General features: G+C 35.5%; 3 protein-coding genes and 1 long non-coding RNA gene across 6 annotated transcripts; 2 read left to right on the plus strand and 2 right to left on the minus strand.

The window, feature by feature from the left end:
• The first annotated feature begins 4759 nt into the window (after positions 1-4759).
• LOC111379550 lies at positions 4760-5272 on the plus strand. The gene has a single exon (XM_023002943.1). The coding sequence runs from the start codon at positions 4760-4762 to the stop codon at positions 5270-5272; it is 513 nt and encodes a 170-aa protein (XP_022858711.1).
• A 4965-nt stretch (positions 5273-10237) lies between these two features.
• On the plus strand, positions 10238-14239 carry LOC111379548 (pentatricopeptide repeat-containing protein At3g20730-like). 2 transcript variants are annotated; one of them, XM_023002941.1, is made up of 2 exons: positions 10238-13591; positions 13694-14239. In XM_023002941.1, exon 1 carries the CDS (start codon positions 10396-10398, stop codon positions 12709-12711), a length of 2316 nt encoding a protein of 771 aa, XP_022858709.1. In that variant the 5' UTR covers positions 10238-10395; the 3' UTR covers positions 12712-13591; positions 13694-14239. The 2 variants fall into 2 exon arrangements, with proteins under 2 accessions (XP_022858709.1, XP_022858710.1); XM_023002942.1 differs by having other exon boundaries at positions 13725-14239.
• A 379-nt stretch (positions 14240-14618) lies between these two features.
• LOC111379549 lies at positions 14619-16342 on the minus strand. The gene is made up of 2 exons (XR_002700062.1): positions 15764-16342; positions 14619-15656 (listed from the first exon to the last, which is right to left on the minus strand). It is a non-coding gene; the product is annotated as an uncharacterized LOC111379549 (long non-coding RNA).
• Positions 16343-17481: 1139 nt separating this feature from the next.
• Positions 17482-21958, minus strand: LOC111379553. 2 transcript variants are annotated; one of them, XM_023002946.1, is made up of 9 exons: positions 21813-21958; positions 21683-21724; positions 20982-21248; positions 20444-20515; positions 19513-19577; positions 19179-19332; positions 18533-18637; positions 18320-18409; positions 17482-17882 (listed from the first exon to the last, which is right to left on the minus strand). In XM_023002946.1, exons 3-9 carry the CDS (start codon positions 21234-21236, stop codon positions 17757-17759), a joined length of 867 nt encoding a protein of 288 aa, XP_022858714.1. In that variant the 5' UTR covers positions 21237-21248; positions 21683-21724; positions 21813-21958; the 3' UTR covers positions 17482-17756. The 2 variants fall into 2 exon arrangements, with proteins under 2 accessions (XP_022858714.1, XP_022858713.1); XM_023002945.1 differs by having other exon boundaries at positions 17636-17882; positions 21683-21952.
• Between the last annotated feature and the right edge of the window lie 2177 nt (positions 21959-24135).

The following is a 24135-nucleotide window of genomic DNA, read 5'->3' on the forward strand; positions in this document are numbered from 1 at the left end:
CCCCCTTGTTTTCTCTTGTGTTTGACTAAACACTACTCTTCGGATTAGCATGTTTACTCAAGCTTAATAAAAAGTTAAAATTACTTTTGATGTAACATTTTTTTTGCTTCAACAATATTTTAATTTTTACTTTGGACTAGAATGTTACTTGTTCTCAAAGTCATTATTTTCTTACTATAAAAATCAAAATTTATTTGACTGAAAAATTATTTTAAAACTTATTTATTTACTTAAAAGTGCACTATTTACTCTTATATGTGCATATAAATACTAGATCAGACGTTATCTTTTGATATCATAATGAACTACTTAATTTGAAAATTTACTAGCGAGACCCGTTGATAATTGAAGGTGGGCCGATGATGCCATCAAGGACAAAATGAGTAAAACAAGCGATTGGATTGTTCGTTCAAGAACCAATTGACAAAACATTATTTGGAATGCAAAACGAGGCAACTTTCATGTTGGGATCGAGAGTCGCAGTGAATTGGATCAACATGATAAAGCAACAAAAGTCGAAGACTAAAATAACAACTATGCGGTCGCATAGTTGGCGAGAATTTTCCTTTTTCGAAGCAAACTTTCCATATTTCATTAGAATTATATTATAGACAATATTCTTGTAATTTTTAATTCCGTTTTAAACTAGGATTAGAGTTTTATTCCTATTAAAATTAGTTTCTAGATTTCTACATATAAATATGTTTATTTTCATTGTAAAACATTACACAACATTATTTTGAGAGAATTCAATAAAGAGAGGCAATTTGCTTTTTTCACATCATTCTTCATTGAAAAATTGGAACTTATCAAGAGTTACAATCTTGGGGCGTTCTACAATTTGGGTGCGAGTCTTAATCGTATAATCAAGGGGTCTTTCAATCTTTGATCTTATTTGGTTTTTTGGTTCATTGATTTGGGTTCAAACTCTCAAACATCTTAATTGGCTTTTCTGGGGTTTTAACAATCTAGTTGTGGGTTCTGTAGTCAACGTTACTACGGGGTTCACATCGGTAGGTGCCAGAGCACGGGCTCCAATTTAACAGGTTATATCTTTAGTTTTCTTCGTTGAGTTTTTGTTCTTTTTTTTCGCGTTTTTGTTAGTTTCCATTCTTGTGTTCTTCGTTTCTTCGTTGTTCAAGTCTTTAATCCGTCAAATTATCGTCAAATTTTGTGAAAGTTATTTTTGGGGCTATTCTAACATCCAAAACCATCTTGTTTAATTTGTTGGTAGTTTAATTCATTGTTTTTTTTTTGTTCCAAAAAAAAAAAAGGTCAAAAAAACCGTTACTGTTCATGTACAATTAAGAAGAAGAAAAAAGGGGTAAAAAAAGGTATACAAAAAAGTTACTGTGCACGTACAGTTAAGAAAAAAAGGGGTAAAAAAAGAGGTTACTATACATGGTACTGTTCAATTTTTTTTTTCATATTGATATTTTTATTGTTCAAGTTACTACCAACAATCATTTTTTCGTTTATTTTAAAGTTTGGTCACACTAGTTTCTTTCATTCAATCAAATCGGGTCAATTACAATCTTTGGTTCACATTTGGTTTGGAATTCCACGGGTTTAAAACTCTTCGAGTTCGCTTTGTTCTCTGAAGCGCTTGGAAGAAAGCATTGAGTGGTAAAAGACAGAGTAGTGAGATAAATAGTGGGAAAAAACCACATTGTGTGATTTTTGAGTGAATATCGGTGAGGCAGATAAAATTTCTGGTTTTAGGATGTCTGAACGAGAAGATTCCAATTTAAACCGACATGGCAATCATAACAGTGCAACGAATGATTTGATACATCGATTAGAAAGTGCGTTTGGGGATGTGAGAGATAGGTTGGATAGATAGGAAGCTTGGAAGATAAAACAGGACGCTTAGATGACAAGGTTGGATACCTCGGTGGCTAATCTTAGTAGGGGCAATCAGTAAAGGTGTCAAATATTAGGGGACCGGGTAGGCGGGGACCTAGGAGAGAAAGGTGTGAGGAATATGATAGTGATCTGGATGAGTATAAGGCTAATGTCGTTGATTTGGGGCGGATGAGGAATAGAGGCGATAGGTTTGAAAGACGTGGGTAGGAATAATAATGGAAATAAGATAGATGGAAACATGGGTAATATCAAAATGATCATTCCACAATTTAAAGGGAGAAGTGATCCGGAGGCGTACCTAGAGTGGGAAAGAAAGGTTGAATTGATTTTCGAATGTTATAACTACTCGGAAGAGAAGAAGGTGAAGTTCGCGGTTCTAGAGTTTATTGACTATGCAATAACTTGGTGGGATCAAGTGGTTACTTCATAACGTAGGTGTGGGAGAAGACTAGTTAATACTTGGGAGGAGCTGAAAACATTGATGAGAAAATGGTGCGTTCGTAATCACTACTATAGGAAGATCTATCAGAAATTGTAAAACTTGTATCAAGGGTCGAAGAGCGTGGATGATTACCACAAGAAGATGGAGATACTTATGATTAGGACAAATGTTGTTGAGGATCGAGAAATTACTATGGCACGGTTCTTGAATGGATTAAATAGGGAAATTGCTAATGTAGTGGAATTACAACATTATGTGGAGTTAGAAGATATGTTGCATGTAGCCATGAAGGTGGAGAGACAATTGAAGAGGAAGGGGACAGCTGGGCAACCGTTAGGTACTTCGGGTTCTAATTCATCTTGGAAACCGAGGTGGGATAATAATAAGGGTGATAGGGCTGTATCTAAAGGTAGGAATGATTGGCAAAAGGGGAAAGATGAAGGTGCTAGAAGAACAATACCAAAATCGGAGTCACAACCATCAAGGAGTCGAGACATCAAGTGTTTTAGATGCTTAGGGTCGGGGCACATCGCTTCTCAATGCCCAAACAAAAGGGCAAGGGTGTTGCCAGACAATGGAGATGTGGTGAGCTAAAGTGAAGGTAAATAGGACGACATGCCGGCATTGGACGAGGTTAAGAAGAAAAGTTTGAAGGTGCCGTTGGGGATCTTTTAGTTGCAAGGTGAGCTCTTACTACTCACATAATGGCGAATGACTCAGACTGCAACAGGAGAAAATCTTCCATACTTGATGCCATGTCAACAATATGGTATGCAGTGGCGGATCCAGGAATCCAAGTGAGCTAGGGCGACCGTTGACCATTGATCGTTGCTGCAATAGCAAGATTGTTCATTGGTGACGTTGATTTTAAGTTTTGACTGTGATTAGCAGTGTGGTCTACTTATATCCTATATGTTTATATTATCTCTTGTACAATTGAGTACCTCGGGGAAATTCCTACAAAACCAATATTTTCTATCATTTACCATAACTTGGAATGGAAAAAGTAGAATGATCCACGACACGGACTTCCCATCCACAAACATTCAATTTGAGAATCAATTTCAAACCTAAACTAAGAATAATCAAATTAGATAGTAATTTCTGCACATACATGGAAGATGCATGATTTGTCATTGAATGGAGAAATTTGACAAGGGAACTACTTGTAATACTACTTTAACCTTATCTGCGAAGACACAAAAGTCATAGCCACATAGTTAAATACCCATTAAATTGAGGGAAAAGAGGTAAGTCTACAGCTAAACACTAAAAATTGCACCCCCAAAAAAAGAAAAGAAAATCAATATACAGACAGGAGGAGAAAAGAATTCACGTTACTAGACCTAAGTCCCACTAAACCCAATAGCAAAAGTGATAATTTAATGTCAAGGACTTCCAAAAGTTTATTAAACCCAACTTGCTATGGTGCTAGATAATCAATCTTTCCTACATCTCTTGTGTACTTCTGCTTATCCTTAAAGAACCTATAACAACTTATTCATCATTTTAGTTCACTTTTTCTTACATTATCCCAACATAGTATCATCTTCATCATTTTTCTTTTTTTTTTATTTTCAGATTGTCCTCTGTTTATTTTCCAATCATAACTCATAAATGATAAATGAAAAAAATGAACCAAAGGAACAAAAACCAAAAAATGAAAAAGAAGACAAGTAGGAAGCTCACGAGTCACGGCAGCGACACAGTGGACAGTGGAAAGTGGAGGAGACCGGAGAGTCATGGAGTCAGGTTGGCAATTTGTTATTTGATTGGCAATTGAATTGAGATTTGTTTTACAAACCATTAAACTTGCATCCAGTGTTTGGGCCTTTAAAAAAAATAGAAGCCCAAAAGAAGAGTGTTTCACAATTTTAAAAGAAATGGCCCAATCCACTTACCTGTCATCTTCCTAACTCTTCCAAGTTTCATTATCCTGTGCAATGTCGCTTCAATCTTCAAGCTTCCTTCCTGGCTCAACGGCAACTGTAAAATCCGACGGAGCCAGCACGTGCGGCCACACCCCCTCGTTGGGTGCTGGCTCCGCCACTGACGGTATATAATGTAATTATTGATGGTGGTATTTGCGCAAATATTGCTAGCGTAGCACTTGTAGAGAAATTAAATTTAACACTGTTGAGGCACCTAGGCCATATACATTGTAATGGTTAAACGAAAGTAGAGAAGTTACGATTAATCGAAGGGTGTTAATTAATCTCTCAATTGGAAGTTACCGGGATAAGGTAGTGTGTGATGTAATACCAATGCAAGCGGGACATATTTTTTTGGGGAGACCTTGGCAATATGGTAGGAAAACAATGTATGATGGGTACAAGAATCGCTACACTTTCATCAAGGACGGGATAACCATTATCCTTGTGCCATTAACACTGGCGCAAGTATATGAGGACCAAATCAAGTTGAAGAATGAAGAAAAAAGAAGGGTAAAATATGAGAGAAAACAATGAGGTAGTGAGTAAGAGAGAAAATTGTGAGGTGGTTACTAGAGAGAAAAAGAGAGGGGAGCCACAAGTGAGAAAAGAAAGAGAGTCTTTTGAGAGAAGAGAAAAATCACGAACGAATTTCTATGCCAAAGGAAGTGAAGTGAGGAGAGTGATAGTTGAGAGAAAAGAAATGATCTTGTTCTTGTATAAGAAATCACTCCTCAATTTGGAGGAAACTAACCCACCTCTCCATAGCTTGGCTAAGTCTTTATTGCGGGAATTCGAAAGCATATTTTTAGAGGACATGCCTAGTGGGTTACCATCCATTCGAGGCATTGAACACCAAATTGACTTTATACTTCGAGCTGTCATTCCAAATCGACCATCTTACCGAAACAATCCCGAACAGATAATTGAACTTCAGAGACTGGTAGAGGAGTTGATGAGCAAGGGCTATGTAAGTGAGAGTATGAGTCCATGTGCAGTACCAGTATTGCTTGTGCCAAAGAAAGATGGATAATGAAGAATGTGTGTGGATTGCAGAGTCATCAATAACATAATAGTAAAATATCATCACCCAATCCCTAGGTTAGATGACATGTTGGATGAATTGCATGGTGCATGTATTTTTAGAAAAATTGACTTAAGAGTGGGTACTATCAAATTCGTATGAGGGAATGTGATGAGTGGAAAACTGCATTCAAAACTAAATATGGATTATATAATGGTTAGTTATGCCGTTTGAACTCATTAATGTACCGAGCACTTTTATGCGTCTGATGAATCATGTTTTACGTGCTTATATAGGAAAATTTGTTGTGGTTTATTGTGGCGATATTTTAATCTATAGCAAAAACCTTAATGAGCATGTGGAACACTTAAAATGTGTGTTTGTAGTGTTAAGGAAAGAACAATGTACGTTTTGTATGGAAAATGTTGTCTTTCTAGGTTTTGTGGTTAGTGCTAATAGGATATAAGTAGATGAAGAAAAGATTAAAGCTATTAAAAATTGGCTTACACATAAAACCATAACAGAGGTTAGGAGTGTTCAAGGTTTGACTAGTTTTTATAGGCGATTTATACAAGATTTTAGCACAATCACTATACCACTTATTGAAGTCGTTAAGAAAAGTGTGGGTTTTCATTAGGCGATGAAGAGAAGCATGCATTTAATACTATTTAAGGATAAATTGTGTAAAGCGCCTGTTTTAGCGTTACCTGATTTTAACAAAATTTTTAAAATTGAGTGTGATGCATCAGGAATAGGTATTGAAACAGTTTTAATACAGGAAAGAAGATCGATGCCTATTTCAGTGAAAAGTTTTGTGGGGCTGCACTAAACTACCCAACATATGACAAAAAGTTATACTCTCTTGTTTGGGCGATAGAGACATGGCAACACTACTTGCGGCTGAAGGAGATTGTTATTCACACCGATCATGAATCATTGAAGCACCTGGGGGGTCAAGGAAAGTTGAACAAGAGGCATGCTAAATGGATGTAACTCATTGAGATGTTTCCCTACGTCATCAAAGACAAGCAAGGTAAAAAAAATGTAGTGGCGGATGCGTTATCTCGAAGGTATGCCTTGATAACTTCTTTAAGTGCTAGATTGCTTGGTTTTGAACATATTAAGAGTATGTATGAAACTGACTTAGATTATTCCGATATTTACAAATCTTGTGAAAAATGGGCTGTTGATAAGTTCTTTAGGCATGAAGGTTATTTATTTTGGAAAAATATGTTATGTGTTCTTAATTGTTCAATGTGAGAGTTGTTGGCGAGAGAAGCACATAGTAGTGGACTGATGGGACATTTTGGGGTATAGAAGACTTTAGAGATGTTAGGGGAGCATTTATATTGACCTAAGATGAAAGTTGATGTTGGGAGAATTTGTAGTCGATGCATAACTTGTAAAAATTCTAAGTCTAAAGTTTTACCTCAAAGATTATACGTACCATAACCTACACTTAGTGAACCATGGGTTGACATTTCAATGGATTTTGTTTTGGATTTACCTAGGACTAAGAAAGGACGGGATTCAATTTTTGTGGTGTTAGATAGACTTAGTAAAATGGCACACTTTATACCATGTTATAAAATCGATGATGTCACACATATAGTTGATTTGTTCTTTAAAGAGGTTGTGCGTTTGCATGAGGTTCCAAAGAGTATAGTGTCAAACGGGGACGTGAAGTTCTTGAGTCATTTTTGGCGAGTTTTGTGGGGTAAGTTAGGAATGACAACTTGTCACCCCCAAATCGATGGACAAACTGAGGTAGTCAACAGGACTATGATTCAACTCTTGCACACAGTGATCAATAAGAACTTGAAAAATTGGGATGAATGTTTACCTTTCATTGAATTTGCTTATAATTGTACTGTTCATTCTATACTTCATTTTCACCTTTCGAAATTGTTTATAATTTTAATCTACTAACCCATTTGGATTTAATTCCGTTATCTGTGAATGAACGTAGTAGTTTAGATGGTAAAAGAAAAGCAGAGTTGGTAAAATCACTCCATGAAAAGGTTAAATTGTATATCGAAAACAAAAGCAAGCTTGTTGCATTGCAGGTAAACAAATGGAAAAAAAGGGTAACATTCGAACCCGAAAATTGGGTTTGGGTGCATAGCAGAAAGGAACACTTTCCCAAACAAAGGAAGTCAAAATTGCAACCACGGGGAGATGGTCCATTTCAAGTCATTGAGAAGATCAACGACAATGCTTAGAAGTTGGACCTACCGGGTAAGTATAATGTTTCAGCAACTTTTAATGTGTTTGATATCTCTTTTTCTTAGATGTAGGTGTAGATTCGAGGATGAATCATTTTGAATAGGGAGGGGATGATGTGATTTAAGAGTCAGGCTCGAAGAAGACAAGTGTGGAGTGAGACCCGTTGATAATCGAAGGTGGACCAATGACGCGATCGCAAGCAAAACGAGTAAAACAAGCGATGAGATTGTTTGTTCAAGAAATAATTGACAAAACATTGTTCGGGATGCAAAATGAGGCAACTTTGATGTTGGTGTCGAGAGTTGAAATGAATTGGATCAACATGATACAAGCAACAAAAGTCGAAGACCAAAATAACAACTATGCGGTTGCATAGTTGGCGAGAATTTTACTTTTTCGGAGCGAACTTTCTTATTTTATTAGAATTCTATTATAGGCAATATTCTTGTAATTTCTAATTCCGTTTTAAACTAGGATTAGAGTTTTATTCCTATTAGAATTAGTTTCTAGATTTTCATTAGAGTTTTATTCCTATTAGAATTAGTTTCTAGATTTCTACATATAAATAGGTTTATTTTCATTGTAAAACATTACAAAATATTATTTTGAGAGAATTCAATAAAGAGAGACAATTTGCTTTCTTCACATCGTTCTTCATTAAACAATTGGAACTTATCAAGAGTTACAATCTTGTGGCGTCCTACAATCCGAGTGCGGGTCTTAATCGTGTAATCAAGGAATCTTTCAAACTTTGATCTTGTTGGATTTTTTGGTTCATTGATTTGGATTCAAACTCTCAAACCTCTTAATTGGTTTTTTTGGGGTTCTAACAATTTAGTTGTGAGTTTCATAGTTAACATTGTTACGGGGTTCGCATCACAATATATTTTGGACTGACCAACAGTAAATAATTGGTAAGATATCTCCATCTTAGAGTATTATTAGGTGAAATAAAATAATTGTAGGAAAGTATCTCAATTACGATGATTTTGTCTCCCTCTCTTTTAAATTAAAATCACATGTCAATAATTCGGTTCTTTCATATTTGTAATTTAGAAAGGAACACAACGTTAATTCTAAAAATCTTCAATTGTTAGATATGTTTTTTTTTTTTAAATTTATTTATAAGTAAAAATTCTGCTTATTTTCAAACTAAAATAAGGATTTTTTTTAAAATTTTTTATTTTTAAATAAGTACAAGAAAATTTTCACATGTAAGAGATGAAGTATTATTCATTTCAAAATCTAAGAAACAAGGTTTAAAATTTCAAAAATCAAATATTAATTAAATTTTATTTATCAAATAGTTAATTAAAAATATGTTTTATAAATTAATATATTAAGTTCACAATTTTATACAATTTGGTCACAATTATCAAATTAATTGGCTGCAAATTATTTCTCGATCACAAATAAAATTTTTGTAGACGAAAATTTATTTCACGGTCACAAATAAAAAATTTCATAGGTCACAATTTGTTTATCGATTGCAAATCAAGAAATTTATATGTCACAATTTTCTTATCGATCACAAATTACAAATTTTATAAATCACAATTTATTACACGATTAAAAGCTATCAAATTATTTGTCACAAATTAACAAGTTTATAGGTCACACATTATTTATTGATTATAGTTTATTTATTTGTCATCACCACCAACATTTGTCATCACCATCTTACCGTTGCCACTAGCTGCACTAGTTGTGAACGCCACCTTCGCCACCTCTTGATAGCAACACCACCATGTAAAACATATTAACATCCAACACCAAAAATCACAATCAGTGTGATTGCACCAACGAAACAATGCATCACCTCACAATCAATATAGCAACACCATTGCCAGCATCAACACCTTCTCACCACTACCACCACCAGCCCCACCATCGATGCCGTCGCCACCACCACCCCCCATCTCTACCACCCCACAACCACAATCCTCACCCAAAAAATCCCTAAAGCAGCGACCATCGACACCACTAGAAACATCACCACTTCCTTAGTATCATCACAGTAACCGCAAAACCACCCCCACTTGTGATCACTGCCAATGCTTGTACCATCATCGCTACCCTAACCACCACCGATACAACCTAGCAGAGCCATCGCCACCACCCAAAATCATTGCATAATCACTTGCAAACACTACCATACCACAAACACCACCAACTATAAAAAATTTTTGAAAGCTAAAAGTGAAACTATGGAAAACATTTGGTTTCAAAAAAAATATTGTAATGAATCTCAAAGTGATCTCTGGTTAGAGCTCCAGTAAAAAGGACGTGTAACGAATTGAGTGTCACGCAGATCCAATCCATCGTGCATAACAGTCATCAATGGCCGCTGTGTGCGGCCAAATCTCTGGCCATAGCTCAATCTTGCATGCGTGATGCATGGCTTGAAGCCTTTTGACTTCTAATTAGCCATTTTTTGGTCAAAATAAAAAAAATAAAAATCGGAACTAGTGAGTCAAGGTTGTGAAATCTTCACAATTTGTTTGCTAAACTAACAACTGATTTATCATTGCAATTATGTATTTTGTTAGTCACAAGGGACGAAACGTATTTTGATCTTGGGTGCTAGTGGATTAATGAAAAACCAAAGAAAAAGTTAAATTGAGTGATCAAGTTAAAACAAATTAAACTTTGAGCACCAACGTGAAACAAATGGTATGTCGAGTGTCCACAAAATATTTCTCAATAACAATATTAAACTAATTTTATTAACAATGCATTTTCCTATGAAGCTGCTCCTCATATTTTCGCCATAGCCAAATTGAAGTTCAAAACAGCTGAAATCTGCCTCTAGAGATGGAGAAAGAGGGACCTTTGGACAGAATCCTCTTTTATAAAGTCATCCCTGTTAGCTAAGAATTTATTTATTTATTATTTTTTTCACAAATATGAACGCATTCTCTTCTAGGCTTCCCAAATTACTCAAAGAATCCACCCCTTTGCTCCGTGAAAAATTTGCGTCTTTCTTAGAGACATGTTCAAATGTCAATTTATTGAAGAAGTTACACGCTTGTTTATGTACCCGAGGCCTTGCAGATAACAAATTTTTGAGATCCAAGCTTGTCAAATCCTATACAAGATTCAATCTCTTAAAAGAGTCCAAATGGGTTTTTGATAAAGTTGTTGATAACAATCTTCCTCTCTGGATTTCAGTTATTGTTGGGTACTTTAGAGGTGATAACTTTGATGAAGTGTTGAGGCAATATATAGAACTGAGGCGAATAAATATTGGTATTCATAGTTCTGCGCTCACATTAGGTTTGAAAAGTTGTGTTGAATTGGGGACTTTTGAATTTGGAAGAGCCATTCATGTGGATGGTTTTAAATTTGGATTGAGTAATGATCAATTTGTGGGGTCATCTTTGATTGGGTTTTATTCGAAATTTGATCACATTGAGAAAGCAGCTAAAGTGTTTGAAGAAATTATTAACAGAGATGTGGTTACTTATACTTCGATTATCACGGGGTACGCTCATGCTGCTGATCTTTTTGCTTACAAAGCTTTTAGAATGACATCTCATATGCAATGGGACGGAATTGAGCCTAATAGGGTTACTTTGGTAAGTTTACTTCAGGCTGCATCACAATTAGGAGCACTAGAAGAGGGAAAATCAATTCATGGTTATGGAATTAGAAGAGGCATTGGTTGCCTAGATGAAGTTTTTGAAACAATCCTGATGGATATGTATATAAAGTGTGGTGATCCAAACAAGGCAGCTGCAATCTTTGAAAAGATGGATGAAAAGCCTATTGGTTCTTGGAATGCTTTGATTGCTTGTCATGTTCAACTGGGAGAGCCGTTGAAAGCTCTCAACCTGTTTTCCCAAATGGTGGAAGAAGACTGTGAGCTTGATTTGATCACTTTAGCAAATGGACTAATGAGTTGTGCAGATTTGGGGAATTTGGTTATGGGAAAAAGTATTCATAGTTACATAATTCGATCAGGAATTCGACTTGATCTTGTCACTACCACAAATTTAATTGATATGTACTCGAAATGTAAGCACTTAACTGAAGCAAGTGAAGTCTTTAACAAATCAGAGGATAAAGATAGTGTTTTATTTAATGTGATGATAGCTGCTTATCAATGTAATGGATTTCCACATCGGGCCATGGAGACATTTAATGAAATGGTAATGGCAGGTGTTAGACAGAATACTAGTACCATCTTGAGTGTGCTCTCATCATTATCTGATATAAAAAACTCACGGGCAGGCAAGTGCATCCATGGATATGTGCTTGAACTTGGTTTTGAAGCGAACACTGAAGTTGCTAATCAACTTATGAACATGTACGCAAAATGTGGCTTCATAGGATGTGCAAGAAAAGTTTTTGACACATTGAAGATTAAGGATACAGTATCTTGGACAACACTTATGATGGGTTACATTAATCACAATCTTGCTGATGAAGCAATGACCTTGTTTAGGTTGATGCTAAGAGAAAAGCTTTGCCTTGATTCTGTAGCTTTAACAAGTGTGCTTCAGGCATTAAATCAGCTTGGGATTGTAAGTTTAGCAAGAGAAGTTCACTGTCTTGCATATCGAATATCTGTGGAAGAAGATATATTTTTAATCAATTCCCTAATTATTACTTATAGCAGATGTGGAAAATTAACGATGGCTAGAAATTTGTTTGGACACATGTCTGAACGTCATTTATCATCATGGAACACTATGATAGCTGCGTATAGGATGCATGGGGATTGCGTACAGGCACTCAAATTGTTTGACCAGATGAGAAGAGAGAAGATCTCACCTGATGAGGTTACCTTCACATCAGTACTCTCCGCCTGCAGTCATTCTGGATCTTTAGAAAAGGGCTTGTGTATTTTCTGGTCCATGGAGAAAGAATATGGAGTTGTTCCATCAGAGGAGCATTATGGCTGTGTAGTGGATTTGTTGGGACGAGCAGGACAGATAGAAGAAGCATACAATCTTCTAAAAAAATTTCCATCAGAACAGTGTTCTTCTGCTCTTAGGGCTCTGCTAGCTGCTTGCAGAGTTCATGGTAGTACTGCGATGGGGGAAAGAATAGGAAGATGGTTATTGAATATGGAGCCCCAACATACAAGCATTTATTGTGCTGTGTCGAATATGTACGCTGGAGGAGGAAAATGGGATGATGTAGCGCGTATCGGAGCTATTGCAAAGGGGAAAGGTTTGAAAAGGACTACAGGGTATAGCCTTGTTGATTTATGCTAAATTTGCCTTACCGTCATTGAGGATATTGCTCGAATTTTAGATAGCTTAACCAAATACATACCTTCATGCTGTCTATATCGGTAACAAAAATTCTTTGAACATACATGCTGCTGTAAAGTTGCTCCCAAGCACAATTTCGCTGCTAAATAGTTCTTTGGTAATTTCTTTATGTGGACTTGATTCTGTTCCTGCATAGATAGGGCTGATTTCCAGTACTAGGCCGAGGTTCCAGCCTATAATGCCTAACCAGGTTGAGATGTAACTGCGCTTGGAATCAGACATAAGGATTGTTGGGATTCTGAACCTACAGATCAGCAGTTCTAGGGTTACTAATGCTGATATACAATTAATTGAGGCCGTTGAGGCCTAGAAGACCCCAGGCCTCCAGCCCATGGGATGATTCTTCTTCTGTTTACTTGATCATATAGAAGGAAATTTAGCTTCTTAGATAATTGAATGTGATGTTAAGTGTGATTTTGGTAGTTTGCAAGTTCAATTATTATTATTATTTGTTGGTAATATCTAGAGTAGCAAACCATACTAGAGGTGTTACATTAAATTGACCTAATGATGATTCTGTTAAGGTGTTCATTGATCCTAGCAGCACGATCAACTTATTATCAATTGGTCAATTTTTTGTAATGCTTCTAATATGGTTTACTACACTGAGGTGTTCATTGATCGTAGCAGCACAAACAACCATTTATAAAGGTTTCTGGAATTGAGCCTTACTCGATTTGGAACTTCCAATGGTTTTACGCCCAAGAAAGAGAAGACCGAGAAGCAGCAGTCTAGATCATCTTTGCAATCACACACCTGCATGGATGTGGCATGTGATTGGAATGAATGGCGAGAATGGCAAGTCATAATATTGCATTCGGTAAAATATTCTTTTAGGTTCATTTCATATGTCGTTTTCTTTGCAGATAACAGTCTTAAGATTCAGTTCAATTGCCTGTTATTTTGAAACTAGGATTTACAGTTTCAGGTTGGTATTTTGCTGCTTATTTCAGATTCCCAATCCTCTTATTGAAGAATGTATTGATAGAACAGAATAGGTGGAATTTGGGCTGTAAATATGCCATGAGCGGATTATTTAGTTGTTTGTAGAATTCAGCTAACTCTGACAAAATGGAAGTGCTGAACGTTTTTGGAAGAGGGACGCGCTGTGGAAATCTGTGAAGCCAGCACTCTTTGGAATGATGATAGGGTCAAAAATCCTTGTTCAGCATCTTTCTGTTCATCACAGTTGGATTGCGCATCAGACTCTTTGGTTCAACTGCTTTCCAGAAATTTCTAAAGCACTGAGCCACAGATTGATTGCACTTTGGCTGTCGCTGATAAGCAAAATTGCCAAGTTAGTATTATAGCACTTTATCTTAATTGTCTAATGATAGCTAGAATTGTTAGTCAAGTGAATTGTTTAGTACAAGTTTGTTGGTCTACTAAGGATGAAGAGTCTTGCTGCGTTATCAGAAGTATGGCATTAATAAAATTCAGCATGATATCCTCTGTTGTTGAAAGTTAACACTTTGACTTGTGGGCATGCATCCAAATCATCTTTCTGGTACTTAAGACCTCCCTCCAAGCAATACATACGACTTTCCGCAAAATACTATTTGTCTGAGTTTTGTAGAGTTGTAGGGACCTTCCTAATCCGGCTTCCCAAAATTCTTTTCATAGCTACCGTTTCTTTCCTTTTCGTTACAAATCTCAAGATCATATTTCTAAGTAAACCTTGGGATCTTGCAAAATGAATTATGATACGTTGGTGCGCAAAATGTTGTCTTTATGCTATTATACAGTTTGCCTGTTGTTCTACATTAAGGTTGCATTCTAATTTCAGTTTATTTGAGGGACAGTCTTCACAGAGCTAAAACTCTTGTCAAAAACTTATTTTTAATGGATTTTGGGGAGAAATGTTTTAATAATAATAATTAAGGAATAAAAAACCCCAATAAGGCAGATTACACAGTACCAAACAATATCTAGGAACAATAGAAAGCTAAAAAAGAAAAAAAGAAAAAGAATGTTGTCCATTACACCTATCCAATCTCGTTTAGTACTGTATAGCAAACATTTTTCAAATGTTCAGCGATAAAAAGACTGGCATTAGAATGGGAATAAGGAAAACAAAGCACCCTCTTAAGTCTTATCTGGGAGAAACCCAAGAAATAATGAAGCCACACTGATCATATCTTGAAAAGTTGAAAACAAACTATATTCTGGTCTGTTCTTCCTCTGGTTTTGATGGACAGTTGAGAAATCTTGTCCTTTGTACTCTCCAATTGTTTTCAACTGCCTTGCTCGTCTTATGGCAAAGAGATGCCTTGTTTATATCAAGCCTTGTTATGGATCGGATCTGATCCTCTTGGAACTCTTCTTTTTCTCATTCGGTATGGATCAAATGTCTGATTTAGAGGTGCTGGTTTCTTATCTGTATTCCTGCCCTTCATGACAACTGCTTCGAGTATACGTATACTGATGCTCTGATTCTTTACCATCAGCTGATGATCTTTACTTCGTCTAAGAGCAAGATCTATACTTGTCAAGCCACAAACTTCAATTGGATGAAACACTAATAATCCTAGACAGATGAATAATAAAAATGCCCTATAAACATAAAGAACCATGACTTTCTTGAGGGAAGAAGAGGAATGAAAATGTCTCTTATGTTAAGAATACTAAAAGATATGGTGGTGTCCTTGAGTTCCTATGTTCCATTCCTTGATATATATCATAAGACAATATCTTAATAGAGTTTTAGATTCACCTCTATCATAAATATGCAAATCTAAGCAAAGTGTTATAAAAGAATCTGAGTAAGATGAATAAAGGTAATTGGAACAAGACCCTCAAGAAGCTAAGCATCTTTTCATTGCTTCCTCACATCTCTATCATTTGCTCTGCTTTTGTCTTCTAAACAAAAGACCAGACCAGTGACCCTGCCAAATCATCGACCATAAGCACAAGACGTTAAACACTGACTAGTAATCATAGCCAGACCTAAACTCAAAAATGGAAGAAAGTTGTGGTAGGTTGACGATCAAACCTTATGACAAAAACGTATTCCTACGTTTTTTTGGTACTTCACAGAGTGGGAAAATGGTTTTGTGTAGATGGAGACTCTTTGTTTATTGAGAATAAAACTAGGTTTATTGTTGTACATAGTTATTAGGTTCGATGTAGTAAGTTGAAGGGATAAGTCCAAGAAATACAGAAGCCTCACATTGAAAATGTATGAAGGGACTGATTCTTTGCTTTTGATGTTCCAAGTTGAGGTAAAAGAGTGATGCACTTTCATTGTATCCTTTAATTTAATACCCCACCAGATTAGTCCAAATAATATCTGTGTATCAATACTACAGGGAGAATATGGCTACAGTCTTGTTTGTATTTCACATGGGCTACAAATGAAACAAAGAATCCAATTTGTTCGAGGGACCAGAGAACTTTACTTTCGTTCATGGCTCCAAATCTTTATAAATTAACATCACCCAATATTGGATTTCTAGAATATGAAGTGTTAGGTTCATGTCTCGGTTGTAACGATGATTTTTGTCTGTTGTCATGAGATCAAATATGTGGGTAAAAGTATAATTTTGATATTGCCAAGTGATATACTTTTATGCACTTGACAACATACTGGTATACGATAAAAACAGATTTACTTTATGTAAGAGTCTCTTGTAAGTTTATTGGAAGATTTTGAAATAACTTCATTCTTAATAATCCGTCCACTTTATCTGTTTTACATCAATCTAGTGCACGAATCCTCGCTTTGGGTCCATGCACAATAGGCCTCTATTGCATGCTATTTAAATAATAAAATTTTAGAAGAACCGAAAGCAAATGATTGCTTATAATTGTTGGAATATTTTTTTTTTCCCTTTTTCTCAACCAACCAGTTTTTTGTCACTATTCTTTCTTAAAGGTAAATTTGAAAGACAAAGCGGCAAGCATAAGACCAGTATACTTTGAGTTTGTTCCGCACAAGCTATAAGAAAAGGATGAAAAAGAATACATCTATATGTTACAATGTGATATAACAACCATAACCAGCCATGTTCAAGGGCTCGAAGGATTTGTAATTGCATCATGGGGCGCGAGTGGCTCCTAAGTAGAATTGGTGATGCGGGATGAGCTTGAAGTTGGGTTACCATGCTCAACTGTGTGCTACCTGGATCCCGCAAAGGGTGTTTGGTTGATTAAAACAACACGAGGGTGGTCATTGAAGTCAAAATCCATCAAGAAATGTGAAACTCAACTTTTGAATCAACTAGCCTTGAAAATAGACGAAACTAAAGCACACATCTATACTTATCCACTGCGACAAGCATTTGGCCTTGATGAGGAGGAGGGTACATCTTTGCTGCAAAACTTTAGACGCGAGCTCAGGTGGAGCTGTTGTTTGTGCGATACATTGAAGGATCTTAGGTTTTGAGGGATTAGTGGCAAAGGTGTGACGTGGTAGTTAAATTCTCGACGAAAATGAAGATTATGGATAGACAACATTTTGATACCAAAGTACACAACTCAGTAATGTTGTTTGCGAAGCACTAAATTTATTGACACTACTTTGTATATAATCAAATAAAATACATCAAGGCTCCGTTTGAGCCACGTTAATGCAAAAATGAAAATGAAAAATATAGTCGTTACAAGCCTCACAAAAGAGATAGAAAGTCAAATATGATGACTTGATGTGATAGATAACGATCATATTTTTCATTTTAATGGATAAATAATGAAAAATAAATAGGGGCCAAATAAATAAATACAGTTCGATAAATTTGTGGATTGAAAGGCAAAAGCTTCCGGAGTCAAATGGTTTATATGACACTGATTCATTTCTTCAAGATAGATGGTGGAGGGAGATCACATACATACACACATTTGGCGAATGGAAATTTCAAAACACGAAAATGGAAAAGAAAAACTGTAATAATAGGTAGCATCATCGTTCCTCCAGGATAAGTGTGCTGGGAACATCACGAAATTGACACACAAAAATGGTACAAGGACGTTGCGGAAATTATTATTTATTAAACCTGTTCCTGCACCGGAGAAATCTGTGAAGTGACTGCGGGTGCAGCCGATGCAACTAGAAGACCCCTGCTTTGTGCTGATTGTACCAGAATTGCGAATTGTGTTGCTGCCAGTGCCGCCTCCTGTCCCACCAAATCACAAATTTAAGACATAAATACAGTGTATATGCACCATATGCAACATGTTTCAGACTCAAGGGAGGCAGCACAGACATGGCATGCCATGGTCCAGTGGCCGCCCCATAGCAGGCCATGCTGTGGGCCGGCCCCAGGTGGTGCTTCTTTCCAAGAAAAATTGGAATAAAATGGCCCAGAAATCTTGAAAGTCCAATTGACCAGAAAAAAAGCATTTTTATTATTTTTGAAACAAAATTGAAATTAAAAAGGCCCATGAGCCCAGTATGGACCGGGCCTCAATATGAAATAGCATAAATTGGCCCATGCCAAGCCGAGGCTGGTTCAACATGGGATGACACTTTTTACACCCCTATTCAGACTTGCAGAGAGAGAGAGAGAGCAAACTGATGCCATATTGCCACTCACTGAGAATAGATACTCACTTGTCTTTGCCTCCGGCGTTGCAAGATATTCATGGCCCATATCAAGATGTAGCAGGGTAAGAGAAAGGCCATGACTCGGAGTAAGAAAATCTGTGTTGGTAAATTAGTCAGCACATTTCTAAATCATAATCACCATCATCCAAAAAGTTCAAATAACATAGATCATGGAGCAAATTGTGTGTGTGTGTGTGTGTGGATATCACATCGACTTACAGAGAAGAAAGTAAATGCATCATCATCTGCACCTCCATCTCCATCCCCATTTCCATCAGCATTGGCGACGGACAATGCATGCCGCAATAGCAGGAGAGCCAGTAACTGCAAACCAATAATAGGCCACTTTTGGTTTAGATTATGCAAAGCATGTACTCCAGAATATATCAACACACAAAAAAAGTACAACTGTACACAACCATTTCTAGCCCCTCCCCCTGGTCCTCTCTAAGTCTCTATGCAAATGTGTGCGGTTCAGTGTGCCCCGGGGGCATAGAGCTAATACCAATCTACCATGATTCTCAACATAAACTTTGAACCTTGTCTGGCATCTACCTCATCCATTTTTACTCTCTTTTAATTTGGCTAGGCTCTATGTCATTAGTGAGAACAGGAAGTAAGTATTGAAAAAGGACAGATCAGCAATCTCTCTCTCTCTCTCTCACACACACACACACACACACTTGTGCATGACATCCACTTCAAGTAACGCTATATAATTGTTCCTCCACCACCACCATCTATCATCTACTTCAACCAATTCTCAACATGATTTCAGATATTCTTGTTTTTAAGTGGAAGTGGACATTAAAACAAGAAGCAAATTGCTAATACCAATAGTGATACTTTGTTCGTAAAGACTTACAATTAGAGCAGCTGAGCGGCAAAAAGCAGCACCACTGTTGTTTGTTCCATTATAATCATCATCTGCTTCAAACAACTGACGTTCAGCCTCAGCAATTGCCAGAATGCGAGGATCACGCACATCCAGTGGTGTGCCAGAAAGTTGCCAAACTCCTCTACAAGACAGATTAAACAACCAAAATACCATAAAATCCAAAAAATTGTACCCACTTTTCCATATTACAGTAAGAAAATAAGTACTGATTTTCCAAATTGTTTGCTTTGGTCACACAAAAAATCTCTAACGTCAAGAAAATACAGAAGATAAGAATTTAAAACACTAAATTGAAACTTACCCAAAATCTATGGTAGTCTCGTCAGATTGAGGCCGCGGAACGGCGGTATAACCAGACTGATAAGGCTGCACAGCAAAACAAAATTTTGCATCATGAAGATGACATCATGTTAAAAGCACACACAAAGTAAACTTATTCCACTTATTTTAGATGGAAACTTTTTCTGAAGTGCCTTGAGAAATTAAAACATTTATGAAGATGACACCAACTCTATTTCTGTGAATGGAAGATAATCACAAGCCAAGTCACTATTTGTTTAAGGATTAAATTTATCTGCTCCAGTAGATTCTCCTGCAAAATGTTCTAGAGCACTCATACAATGCTTCAAAATTTGAAGGTCAAATGTTTACACCAATGGGTGATCTTATTCCTATTAGTAAAATAATTGTCGCAATTGCAAGGACATGCACCAGGAGGAGACTCAGGTGGGGTCTAGAGGTGCAATCTTTAGAATAACTGATATGAGCATGTTTGGCTAAACTCAGAAAAAAAGTGTAAGTAACTTTTTATTTCAAGAAACGTTGAAACATATTATTGATTTCTTGCCTCGAAAGTACCTCTTGCATTGCTGCCTAAATAACTCACTTGTTTCCAACTTTGACCAATGAGAAAATTATTTTTTTAACATTTACGTATATAGACATGAATAAACTTTTAAGCTTAGCCAAACATGCACAAACAACTCTGAAGTTCATCTTCTGACACTCGCCAATTTTTCTCTTGGGATCATCACTTTCCGTTCATTCCAAAACAAACAGTGAGATTGTTTTCTAGTGTAATGTCGGTAGTCACATCCCATGTTCTGTACTTTAAAAGCTAATGTGGTTTGGGTTATTAGAAATGGCTAAATTTTCAACAAGAATGCATGTAAAATAACAAAAATTATCCCTGCCAACATTAATGAACAACAGCTCCACAAACAATTCTGTACCTGATGGCAGATCTCACAAGTAATGTCACCCTTCTCATCGCACCAGTGCTGAACACATTTTCTGTGAGCATACTGCAAACAAAATGGATGTCATTTAGATGGTTAACAAAGCCAATATAACAATTGTGGAAGGTTCGGCAAGATGGATTCCAACATTAAGGAAGAAAAAAGAAACAAAAATTCAGTCAAGAAGGGGGGCAGGAAAGGCTTTGCCATAAACAAAGAAAACTTGATAAACTTCCATAACCTGGAATGAATTCATATGATTTTAAGCATTTCTCTAACAATTCAAGCTTCAAACCTGAACTTCACCACAAACATTTTTAAATTTACCACATTACAAATGTAGTCTCACAAATTGGCAAAACCAAGCAATTTTCTCTGGTCAAGTTGAACATTTTGAAGATAAACATTTTTAAGCCATACTACCTCAAATCCCAGTTTTGAGATTCAAAATTGCACCAACACAGAATATGCACTTAAATGTACAATCATCTTGATATAAAGGTAAATATTGACTGTTCTTCAAAACATTTACCTTGAGACTCCCACTGCAAGCACAAGGATTCTCTAAATTGTTCAGAGAATCCTCTTCCTGGCAAATGCGACACTCTGCCATACCTAACAATGGCGCCTCCTCGTCTGCAGCCCCATTGTTCTTCTCCTCCATCTTTTCCTTCTCTTTAGCCATAGACGATGAGGGTTCTACCACAGCTGGTGAAGTCAACTGGCTGGACCCTACTATCTCTGGCTTCACCAGCTGTTCCACATGAACCACCAAATGCTCACCCATTTGCACCTTTTTCTACACCGCCACCAAAAACAGCAGCCGCAAAGAATTTCAATACAAAAATCATCAAAACTCAAAACAAATCCCTCAAAACTACACACTAACCAATACCCATTTCATTTTATTCACGAAGCTTTAATCTATTGGCCTGTACATTAACTAAAACCACCTAAAGAAAATAATCTTAAATAGCAAAATCGGAAACCAAATTCATAAAGGAACAAAATCAAGATTTCCCATTTCAAATAATAATAAAAAAGTCAACTTTTTTTTTTTTTTCGTATGATCTACAAAGTCTACTCCACCACAAAGACAATCACGCGTCTTCAAAAAAATCTCACAAATAAATTAAAATCCACCGATCACGCTGTAATATGAAGCGGGATCAGAGAATTTCATAGATATGGGTGCCATAACAAAAAATAAAAAAAGAAAGAAAAGAAATGTACCTGAAGAACAAAGAACTGGAAATGAAATCGCGAATTTGTTACCTAAACAAAGATAAAAATGATCGAGGGTTAAAGTCTGTATCCTTATGTACACATATACCACCAAAAATTAATTCTTGTTAGTTTTTACGCGTTTTCTTGGCCTGCTCTTTTGTCTAATCTTGATTCTTGACTTTGATTGTAAAATTTGCTACGAATAAAAATAAATAAAAGTGGAAGCTTCTTATTTTATTTGTCAAGAAAAGCTTAGGATTTGGTGGAAAAATGGTTTTTAAATGATGATGTTTTTACTGAATGACACTTTCTCCGAAAGTCCAACGTCTTGAACTTTGGGTAGGCAAATATGTCAGCTCTGATATTTAGCTCCCGTTTCGTCCACATTAAATTTCATTTCATTGTATTTTATTTTTTTCTCGTATGTTTAATCACACAATTTTTCATAAAATAATATTATAAATAAATCAAAAATTTTTTCTTATTTTTCAACCACTCATCTTTCGGAAAAACACTATTCCACCCATTAATTTTTCCACAAACCGTTTGACCTCTTTTTAAAACTCTTTAATTTAATTTAAATTGTTTTCTCTCCTATTTTCAATTATATAATTTTCAATAAAATAATGGGGCCAAACAGGGACTATTTTCTTGCTGCCTGGCCCCACCTTATTTCACCCAACGGGAATATCTCATCTATGAGATCATAGTTAATCAAGATTTTAATAATAATGAACAAAATTGAATTGCTCAAAATAAGCTAATACTTTTTACGTGCCATAAAAAATATGGTGGAAGCTGGGTTAGAGAATCTCTAATATCATCGTAAATTATTTAAAAATTCTATGATATAAGTCAAAATAGACTGCATTTAAAAAATAAATATCTAATGCAAGTTGATAATATCATAGAATTTTGCTACATTTACATCATAATTGATATCTTAGATGATATTACGTGACGTGACACACAATTTTGTCATTGATTTTTTCAACTTTTATTCAAATCAATGACCTCGATTTTCACATTTAATGGGATGTCATTCAAGATGTATACATTGATTATATAAATAGATTAATCCAAGGTCATAAGGACTTCATCAAACTGATGTGATAAAAAAATTTGTCTAGAGCTTCATCTATATTTAAACACGCTAATAAGTTTTATCTTCATTTTTAATTGATTGGACTTTTTCTCTCTTCCTCTGTATTTCATTTGTTTCTAGTTTAGGGTAAATAAAAGACACATAGGCATTGTTTTGACTTGTTAAAAAAAAAAAAACTTATTGAAAACAAATTTCGGATTTAAGTGTCTATTCGTTAGATAAAAATATCACATAAACTATAAATCTTTCAACTTGTTTATTAAGAGCTTGTTTGGTACAGCTTAAAAATCAATTAAAATCAATTTTCTGACCGTTATTTCATTATTCCAATCATCATTTTTAAATTTTTCTCTTACAGGTAAGATTCACTTTATCTCTAACGATCAAAAAATCAATTATCAAAATTCCTACCAAATAAGCACTAAATAGACTGCAATCTCTAGAATACACTGAAGATGTTAGAAATCCCACTACTAGCTCATAAATAAGCTATACTTGGCATCAAACGATTATGGTATTGTGACTCAAGTTAAGAAACTCCCATCAAGATAATCCTAATTTTTACTGTGTAAAAAAAATTAATATTTATTGTGATAACCCTTTTTTATATTGAAGATTAAAATTTTAATTCAGGGCTTAACATATATTGCCATTTACGACTTATTCTTATTTTTGGTTTGGAGGAATCTTGACTTTGCCATTGGGAGTTGATCCATTCATGTTTGGGAAGTGTTAATAAACCGTTTAAAGTATAAATAGATAGAAATAAGGGTAATTGGCGCAAAACATCCTTACCTTTCGAGGTTATTGTGGAAAACGTCCCTACCTTTCATTTTTTGACATTTTTGCCCTTATTTACCACCTTTCTTGCGCTGAAGGTCCTTTTCACTGTTTTTTGACGATTTTACCCTCTATTCAAATAAAAGAAAAAGAATAGAATAGAAAACAAAAGAATTAATTGCAATTAATACCCCAAAATTTCAAAAAATTACAAATTAGTAATAAATATAGGAGTTAATAGCCCAAATGGTTACTAAACTTTGCCAAAGGTCCAAAAAGGTCATTGAACTTTTTTAAATACAAAAAGAAAAAAAAAAAACCAAAAAAACCAACAAAAAAAGACCAAAAATAATAATAATAAAAATAAAATAAGGAATGTGAAAATGGAGGAAGGTGAAAAGTAAACCAAAAATCATTTTTTATTTTTTCAATCGTACATTTTTAATCAAAATTTATTGAAAATTTTATTTTTAGCAAAACTAATCTGTATTTTTTTCTTTATTTTTAAAAATAAAATTTTCAATAAATTTTGATTAAAAATGTACGATTGAAAAAATAAAAAATGATTTTTGGT

The sequence above is a fragment of the Olea europaea genome, unplaced genomic scaffold (assembly GCF_002742605.1).
Source record: "Olea europaea var. sylvestris unplaced genomic scaffold, O_europaea_v1 scaffold2003, whole genome shotgun sequence".
Lineage (NCBI taxonomy): Eukaryota > Viridiplantae > Streptophyta > Magnoliopsida > Lamiales > Oleaceae > Olea > Olea europaea.